At 47.3% G+C, this 10,000-nt stretch overlaps 1 protein-coding gene across 2 annotated transcripts in view; it reads right to left on the bottom strand.

The window, feature by feature from the left end:
* The window catches only part of ush (Zinc finger protein ush), a 543,669-nt gene that overhangs the window by 31,883 nt on the left and 501,786 nt on the right, over positions 1–10,000 (bottom strand). Inside the window, exon 1 of one of the 2 annotated variants that reach the window (XM_043008743.2) lies at positions 4,418–4,776. The exons of the other annotated variant lie outside the window; for it this stretch is intronic. Coding sequence (XP_042864677.2) covers positions 4,418–4,460 — 43 coding nt within the window. The 5' untranslated portion in view covers positions 4,461–4,776. Of the gene's footprint in view, positions 1–4,417; positions 4,777–10,000 lie in introns of those variants that run through there. 2 annotated transcript variants of the gene reach the window in all.

Raw genomic sequence — 10,000 nt, 5'->3', positions numbered from 1 at the left:
GAGGAAGGGAAGGGGAGAAGGGAGGGAAGGAGAGGGGAAGGGAGGGGAGAGGGGTGTGGGTAGAATTTGAGAAAAATCAGGGGGGAGGGAGGGAGGAAGGGAGAGGGAAGGAGAGGAAGAGGCAGAGGAAGAGGTAGAGGGGGGGTGGAGAGAGGGAGAGGGAGAAGGAAAGGAAGAGGGGAAGAGGGAAAGAGATAGAGAAAAAGAGAAGGAGGGAGAGAGCAGACGAAGAAATAAAAAAAGAGTGGGAAACTAGCCTGCCGACCGCTCTTCCAATCTCAGGTTTCTGGCAATAGTTTTTCGTCAATTATGATGGCAAGAGACCGATCATCAAGTGATTCTCACGCGCGAAGATGGTTGGTAACACTGCTTTAATACTTTCCTCTCTTCCCACTCACCCTTCTCTCTCTCTCTCTCTCTCTCTCTCTCTCTCTCTCTCTCTCTCTCTCTCTCTCTCTCTCTCTCTCTCTCTCTCTCTCTCTCTCTCTCTCTCTCTCTCTCTCTCTCTCTCTCTCTCTCTCTCTCTCTCTCTCTCTCTCTCTCTCCTCCCTCCCTCCCCATTCCTTTTCTTTCTCACTACCCTTCTCCCCCCGGCATTCCTCCACCCTCTCCCCTTCTCTTTCGCATATAATTGCCAATCAGTGTCCATGTCAGAATAAAGAAATATAATAATCTCTTCCCGTTCGAATCCCCCGTGACCCGATGGTGTTATTTGTCTGTCGACCAAGACAAGGCATATATTTACCTCGCATCCTCCCTCCTCTCTCCGTCTATAGTGTGGAGCTCATTATCATTATGAATCTGCCTCCCCTTGTCACTTTCTTTCTATTTCTACCCTTATCTTTGTTTATGTTTATTCGCGTTTATTCTCTATTTTCTTTTTCTCTGTCTGTCTGTCTTGCTTCTCTCTCTCTCTCTCTCTCTGCTTTTCTCTCTGTCTCTCTTCTCCCCCCCCCCTCTCTCCCTCCCCTCCTATCTTCCTTTTTTACGGCGCTCGAGGTCGCTTAGTTGATCATAGCAATTACCGCATCCTTGTTATGATTATCACTCCAGCCCGAGATAGCGGCTGGGCGATAGCGATTCAGATAAAGCCGCTGCTAATACAATCACGCACAATCATTGCAATTAACATTTAATCATTATAATTAACATTTCCTGGGCATAGCAAAAGGATGCAACACCAGACAGCCACGGCTCTCTTGACAGCACCTCCCTTTTTACTTTTTCCTTCTGTTCTTATCGTTAACATCATTCTTTTAATTATCTTCTTTTCCTCCTTCTCCCCATTCTCTCTCTCTCACACTTTCTCTTTTCGTTTCTTTCTTTCTATGTCTCTTCCCCCCCCCCTCTCTCTCTCTCTCTCTCTCTCTCTCTCTCTCTCTCTCTCTCTCTCTCTCTCTCTCTCTCTCTCTCTCTCTCTCTCTCTCTCTCCCTCTCTCTCTCCCCCTTCCTCCACCTTCTAATCTCCAGTTGATTATAATATCACTCTATTCTGGTTATCATATCGAAAGCATTTTCCTCCCAGATATTAGTTTCATTGGCATTATCATGCAGGTTTATCTCAACGTCATTATCATCACAGAGCAGGAGAGATAAACCGGTCGAAAATAGAGCACCATGCATTCTGTACGAGACCACGAAGAAAAAAGCAGGTGCACATGTAACACACACACACGAAGTGAGTGAGTGTATGTGAGTGAGTGAGTGAGTGAGTAAGTGTGTAAGAGTGATCGAGAGAGAGAGAGAGAGAGAGAGAGAGAGAGAGAGAGAGAGAGAGAGAGAGAGAGAGAGAGAGAGAGAGAGAGAGAGAGAGAGGGAGAGGACAGAGAGAGGAGAGAGGAGAGGAGAGAGAGAGGAGAGGAGAGAGAGAGAGAGAGAGAGAGAGAGAGAGAGAGAGAGAGAGAGAGAGAGAGAGAGAGAGAGGAGAGAGAGGAGAGAGAGGAGAGAGAGAGAGGAGAGAGAGGAGAGAGAGGAGAGAGAGCGAAGCCAGCGAGGGAAGACAAGCCCGCTATCTTGGTCGTGCACGTGGTTCGTCTTATCTACCTTGACGTCTGCATTCATTAGCGCACAATCACCAACCCATCACACCATCACTCACCATCCCTCACCATCACTTGGAACCGTCTAGCACTATCATTATCGGCGAATCACTATCACCACACCATAACTTCCCTTTACCACACCAACCAACATCAACTCCCACACATAACTCTTCATCATACATCAACTCTTCATCCTTCATTCTTCAAGTATCATCACACTTCAAGTTTCATCACAAACTCTTTATAAAACACACTAAAAATCATCAATATATTTAAAAAAAATCTTTACAGCTCACCTATTTCCGAAACTTTCATCGAACACCTCACTATAACACCCCCCCTTCACCACACAACCCCCCCTTTCAATCCCCTTCGCATCACACCTGTTATCGATCCTTCCCCTCCCCCTTCAAGTCCCCCCTACCCCCCTATATCCCTCCCATCCCCATCCTAGGCCCATTCCCACATTTATTTATTTTTTATTATTTTTTTCTGACTGTTCTAAGTGTGTGGTGATAATCGCTTCATCACAAATGTGTTATGATTCAATGGAGGTTGGGAGCGAGGGAGGGAGGGAAGGAGGGAGGGAGGGAGGGAGGGAAGGAGGGAGGGAAGGAGGGAAGGAGGGAAGATAGGATGGGGGAGGGAGGGAGGGAAGGAGGGAAGATGGGATGGGGGAGGGAGGGAGGGAAGGAGCGCAAGAGAGACGGAGAGGGGAGAGGGAAAGAGTAAAGAAAGAAGAGAGAGAAGAAGAGCGTAGAGGAGGGAAAGGCAAGGAGAGGGAATGAGAAAGGGGAGAGGGAGAGGCGGAATCTACGTTAAGAGCCAGCGTAAGCATTACAGTTATCATTTCCGTCATCACTTACCCTTTGATATGTTTCGGAATCAATATGCAAGCATATTTTTTTGTATATCAAACACACAAAAACATTCAGACAATAATCAAAACACACACACAACCTCACACACACATATATCGACACACATAAAAACAAACACACACAAATATCTACCAACACACATATGCACGCACATATTCAGACAACTATAAACACACACTCACCCACATCAACCCCGAGAGTGGATATACATCACCCATCCCTTAACATCACCCTATTATCTCACACAACCCCTCCCCTCCCCAGCCCCCACCCCCACCTTCTAAACCCTTCAACCCCCCTCTCCCCCCCTCCCCTCCTCCATCACCACCCTAGTTACTAAGAGGTTGGGCTGTCCATTTGCAACTCTTTCTCTCTCTCTCTCTCTCTCTCTCTCTCTCTCTCTCTCTCTCTCTCTCTCTCTCTCTCTCTCTCTCTCTCTCTTCTCCCTCCCCCCTTTTTTTATTCTTTTCCCTTTTTTTGCGTAATCCGTCCAGAGCTGGTGGAGATGGAGACAAGAGATATCGCCCGGGAGATGAGAGAAGGCGATAAGGCGGGGAGATGGGAGAGGCCGATAGCGGAGGGAGATGGAAGGCGCCGATAACGGGAGATGAGGAGGTGGCAGCGGCGGTTAGGGGGGGGGCTGGTGGAGGGGATAAAAGGGAAGGGGGGAGGAGGAGGGGGAAGCAGGGAAGGGGAGGAGGGGGAGACATGAGGTGACGAGCTAGTGTATTTATGTACATATATTTGTTTTTAGGCTTACTCCTTGTCTCGTTGTCTGTGTGTGTGTTTTTCCGACTCTCATATCTTCCTCTCTCTCTCTCTCTCTCTCTCTCTCTCTCTCTCTCTCTCTCTCTCTCTCTCTCTCTCTCTCTCTCTCTCTCTCTCTCTCTCTCTCTCTCTCTCTCTCGCTTATCATTCACACACACATGGGCATTCGATGAGATGGACAGACAGCGAGGGAAAAATGGACAGATACACAGTAAGGGAGAGGGTGAGGGGAAGGAAAGGAGGACTAAATGAATATGAGTGAGTGGAGGAACATGAGAACGAGAAAAATAGACAGAAATAGTGAGAGAGATAAAGATAAAGATAGAGATAGAGAGAGAGAGAAACAGTGTCAGGGTCACCGAGTGTATCTCGAACACAGAACAGAGACTCCGCCAAACCGAACGACAACAACAAAAAAAAGTCACTTTATCACACACTTCAACACAACAATTTCACATCTTGAAATGAAAACAAACTTAAGCATAATATCGCGCGGGGAGAGGTTTCCAACACCCCGAAATCAAGACACAAAACAAAGCCACCGAGTTTCAGTTCTCACTCGCTCCGTCTTGAGTGAACGTTTCAGCGCGGGGAAAGTCCGTGGAATAATGCAGACTCTCCGCCCGACACCACCACACAACACACACAGCGATTTCCTTTCGCTGAGACGCACACACATCACTAATCGGCATCACTACTGTCCTTTAAATTATGATGATCACTTACCTACGTCGTTCCATCGACTCGCAGAGCACCGTAGGAGTACCATCTCTGCGGTCTCCAGCTTGCTGAGAGATGTACGTCTAAAGGGAGTCTGTATCGTATCACTTCACACCACAAACGAAACTCGAACACGCTCTCGCAACTACGACTCCATAAGCCATAGACACGGATATTAATAAACTGATAAAAGACGATAAAAAAGGGAAACACGAGCACACAGGAAAGCGACACTTAGTGATCCGAGCGCGTGTGTAGGCGATCTCTTTCTCGTTCGCGAGCGAGGACTGGCAGACCGAGCGGGAGCGAGAGCGTGCGTGGAGGCGATGTAGACGCCACGACGTGTAGTGGGGGAGTGGCGCGGCTACAACATCTGGGACCGAGTGAGGAGTGAGGAGGGAGGAGGAAAGCGGAGGAGGGGAGGAGAGAGGGAGGAGGGAGGAGAGCAGCGGGGCCAGAAAAGGGGGCTGGGCTGGGAACCCTCCGTCGGCTTCAGGCAGGGGTAACTCAAGTATTTTTATCGCCTCGCGCACTTCCCTTCCTCCCTCCCCCTCCCTCGCTGCTTGTTGCTACTCCTACTTTCTTCGTCTCCACACTTGTTGGGGATGATTGAATGGGGTAAGGGGGAGGGGGGAGGGGTCAGCTGTAGAAGGGAGAAGAGAGATAAAGAGAAGGAACTATAGAAGACAGAGAGACTAACGAAAGGAGAGAGTGAGTGAGAAAGGGTAGGAGGGAGGGAAGGAGAAAGAGAGCGAGAGCCAGAATTAAAGAAGAGAAACGATGTAATACAAACAAACACATCAAGAAAGTTAAAACACCAACAACTTTCTACAAAATCCAAAATCCCGCTCGTCCTGTGGGAGCGTCTGGGATGTGGAGCGTGCCTCGTGAGGTATCCTTGTAGCAAATCCTCTCTCAACAGTTTTACAGAACGGCTTTATCGACGGGGATATTAATATCAATGGATACTATTGTATGACTTTTCTCATTGTGATGTTATTACTATTACTATCATGATTATTATTTTTTATCATAATCATCAATATTATTATGATCAGGTTTGTTATAATCATAATTATATTTTTTTTTACTATTACCATAACCATCACCATTACAACTATTACCATGATTAAAATTACAATCATTACCTTCATCCCCCTTTTATTCATCATTATCCTCATTACAATCATCCTCATCATCATTTGCATTGCAGATAATCATCGTAAGAGCAGCAGATAATTACCATCACTCTCTTTACGCACAGCAGGTAACGAACGAGTTTGCCTTCACAGAAAATTTGCGAAGTCGTTCTTTTTGACAGATTCTGATGCTCGCGGAAATTGAATCGTTGCGTCACACTTGGTTCGCTGCAGATCTTGTTGCCTCATTATCGCGGAAAATACCTCGTCGTGAGATTCCTTGTCCGCTCGGCTACCGTACACGAGGGAGGGAGGGAGGGAGGGAGGGAGGGAGGGATTGATGAAGGGGAGGGAGAGTTGGGAGGGAGGGAGGGAGGAAGGAAGAGTTGGAAGGGGGGAGGGATTATTGAAGGGGAGGGATACAAGGGAGGGAGAGTTAAGAGGGAGGGTGTGAAGGAGGAAGAGAGGGAGGGAGGGAGGGAAGGAGGAAGATAGAGAGGAAGGAAGAACGGGGAGGGACAGAGAGGGAAGGAGAGCGAAGAGTAAGAAAGGAAAAGATGGAAGGAGAGAGGGGAGTTGGAGAAGGAGATAAACAGAGACACAGGAAAGAAGGGAGATGAAAGATAGGCACATAGATAAGAGCGCGTGATAAAGAGATACAGAGCGAGGGAGTGATGGAAAAGAGGGAGGGATGTAGATGGAGGGACAGATAGATGGAGGGAGATAGAGAGGGAAAGGATAGATAAGAGATTGGGATACAGATATAAATAGATCGAAAGATAAATAAAAAAAAATAAACAAATAAAATATATAACGACAGGCAGAAATAAAAGATAGAGAGAGAAACCAATAATATATAAATATAGATACATATATAAAGACATAAATGGAACAAATTTGAGAGACAGAAAAAAACAACAACAACAGAAAGACAAGAAACAAAAGAAAATCACAAAGGAAGTGAAACACAAAATCGCATCGTCAAAAAAACGTTTCAGTAGCGGAAGTGACTAAAGGAAAAAGAACGTTTCGCTCGTATCTGTTGTTCGCAACGGCATGGCTCGAGGCGTGAGTAAGCGAGCGAGCGAGCGAGTGTGTGAGTGAGAGAGAGAAAGAAAGAAAGAAAGAAAGAGAGAGAGAGAGAGAGAGAGAGAGAGAGAGAGAGAGAGAGAGAGAGAGAGAGAGAGAGAGAGAGAGAGAGAGAGAGAGAGAGAGAGAGAGAGAGAGAGAGAGAGAGAGAGAGAGAGAGAGAGAGAGAGAGAGAATGAGAGAGAGTTAATGAGTAAGTGAGTAAATGAGTGAGTTTGCCTGAGTTAATGAGTGGATGAACAAATGGAAGACTATTTCGAATAACAAAATATGGCAGCGACAGCCAAAAAGAAAAAAAAATCAGACCTTCACAATAACAACTAAAACAGAACAAAAAGCAAACTCATAATTCAACAAATCGAACCGCAAACAATCTGTCTCTCCACAAAACAAGTTGCAAACAATTCTAAGGTCAAGAGCAACTCACTAACAACCAAAGTGACCCCTCGCCGGTTATCAGAGGATGGCAGGGGGGGGGGGGGAGGCGAGGAAGAGGGGAGACTCGCGAGTGTGTGTGTGTGTGTGTGTGTGTGTGTGTGTGTGTGTGTGTGTGTGTGTGTGTGTGTGTGTGTGTGTGTGTGTGTGTGTGTGTGTGTGTGTGTGACTCCATGTGTTTATCTATGTATGTGTATATCCATAGACATACTACGAGCGTGTGTATGGCCCCACCTACGTATGTATGTGCATCTGTGTGTGTATGTGTGTGCATCTCCTGTCGGCGGCGACGGCAGAGCGGCGGCGGCGGCGGAGGCGGCGGGAGCGCTGGCCCGGCAGATAGAACAGGAGATCACGAGAGAATGGTAATTTCCCGCCTTCCATTATTGGGTCTCCCCCGAGCGGCCGGGACGAGGAAGAGGGGAGCGCTGATAACATCGCGATAAGCGGCCAAGATAACACGGGGCGGGAAATAGAAAATCATAACACGATAGTGCCAACAGAAAATGGGAAATGCCAACAGAAAATGGGAAATGCCAAAAAGAAAGTGGGAAGATCAAAAGGATGCCATTAACTGTGAATGTTATCACTTGGGGGAGGGAGGGGCTACTGCCCATACTGAGGGGGGAGGGGGGAGGGGGGAGGGGGAGGCGGGATGAGGCGATAGAAGGAAAGGGGGAGGGGTGGGAGGGGAAATGGGGGACAGATGAGGGGATAGGGGTTGGGCATGGAGGGATATGGAAGGGGAGGGTACGGGTTAGGGGGGGAAGGGAGGGAGGGAGGGAGGGATGGAGAAGGGGAGGGTAAAGGAGAGAGAAGGGTAAGAGAAGAGGGATGGTAGGGGAGGGGAACTCGGACGAAGAGAGGGAGGGAGAGAGAGAAGGGTAAGGGAGGGGGGAATGGTAGGGGAGGGGAGGGAAGAAGGGGAGCCCGGGCGAGGGGAAGGAGAGAGGGGTGGAGACCGGACGAGGGGAGATATTCTGCGGAACCAAAGGTAGAAAGGGGACAGATAAAGAAGAAGGGTAGAGAGAGAGAGCGAGAGAGAGCGAGAGAGAGCGAGCGAGAGAGAGAGAGAGAGAGAGAGAAAGAGAGAGAGAGAGAGAGAGAGAGAGAGAGAGAGAGAGAGAGAGAGAGAGAGAGAGAGAGAGAGAGAGAGAGAGAGAGAAGACAAAAAATGGCGGGAGATTGAAAAGGAAGTCACATAGATAGTCACACAACACTCGCTCAAAAGACCTGATAAATAAACCAAATACTTATCTCAAGAAAATGTCAAACCCAACAGAATTCGAGAGAAAAAAAAATGAGAAAAAAAAAATCAAGGGCAAAAGATAATGACGTAAATATAATGGGAAAAAAAAGATAACTAGAACATAAGACAACAAACGAGAAAAATGAAGAACAAAAATATGATATGAGGACAATAACACTGATAAATATATAAACAGAGACACAGATGTATGCGTGTATTTATACATATGTATGTATATATACATATATATATATATATATATATATATATATATATATATATATATATATATATGTGTGTGTGTGTGTGTGTGTGTGTGTGTGTGTGTGTGTGTGTGTGTGTGTGTGTGTGTGTATGTATGTATACAAGTATGGAGATAAATAAATAAATACATATAGACATATATAGATAAATATAGATAGATAGAGAAAGAGAGACAAGACTGACTGACGGACAGACAACGCGACGCGCCAACGACAAGGGGGCGCGCGGGAGAGAGTTAACAACGGCGGCCATCTTGATTGTTTCGGATTTGCGACAACGAATTTGCATAGATCGGGGAGCGGCTGAAGAGAGACAGAAGGCGGGGGGGGGGGGCGAGAAAGGGGAGAGGGGGCGGGAGAGGGACAGGGAGAGGAGAGAGTGAGGGAAAGAAAGATGAAGAGGAGCAGAAAGCGGTGGCGGAGAGAAAGGAAGAAAGAAAGAAAGAGAGACATAAAGAAATACATACAGAAAGCGATAGAGAGAGAGAGAAAAAAAAAAATCGTCAGAAAATAACAAAGAACGACAGAGAAAGACAGAGATAGAACGATAAAGAGATAACCCAGCAACCAAAGACACAAAAAAGACCGGAAGATAAAGCGTGAGAGAAAAAAAAAACATCAACTTGAACCATTATCATAGACCCCCCTCTCCCCCACCCACCCCCTAAAAAAAGAACAGTAGCCACCCTCCTCTCCCCCACCCTGGCTCCCCTCCCACCCACACCTCCCAAACCCGCCCACTACCTGAAGACGAGGTAGACGAAGGGGCGGTAACAGGGGCGAGGCAGCAGGGGCACGTTGCCTCGTCATGAAGAGAGAGAGAGAGAGAGAGAGAGAGAGAGAGAGAGAGAGAGAGAGAGAGAGAGAGAGAGAGAGAGAGAGAGAGAGAGAGAGGAGAAGGAGCTGAAGAGAGCGAGAGAGCAAGCGAAGAGAAAGAGAGAGAGAGAGAGATTGAGAGGAGAGAGATGAGAGAGAGGGTGGAGAATCTGAGAGGGAGATGAGAGGAGGAAGAGGGAGGAAGAGAGAGAGAGAGAGAGAGAGAGAGAGGGGAACACGGAAATTACGAAGAAGAAGCTGAAAAAGAAGGAGAAGAAAGAAACGGTGGGAGAGAAAAGAGGACGAAGAGCAGGAAGAGGAAGAGGAGGAAGAGGAGGAGGTGGATGGGGAGGAAGAGGAGGAGGATGGGGAGGGGGGTGAGAAGGAGGAAGAAGAAGAGGAGGAGGAGGAGGAGGAGGAGGAGGAGGAAGAGAAGGAGGAGGAGGAGGAGGAGGAGTAGGGAGAGGAGGAGGAAGGGGAGGAGAGGAAGACAGGAGGAAGAGGAGGAGAAGTACAAAACGAGGGAAAAAATACAAACATAAAGAGGGAAAGAGAAAACAAATCTTGCTAAACGGAAGAAAAGAGAAAAAAAATGGAT

This window comes from Penaeus japonicus, unplaced genomic scaffold, assembly GCF_977035675.1.
Source record: "Penaeus japonicus unplaced genomic scaffold, GWHDUDI00000001_assembly GWHDUDI00000005, whole genome shotgun sequence".
Taxonomy (NCBI): Eukaryota; Metazoa; Arthropoda; class Malacostraca; order Decapoda; family Penaeidae; genus Penaeus; species Penaeus japonicus.
This window is presented reverse-complemented; position numbering and strand designations above follow the sequence as displayed.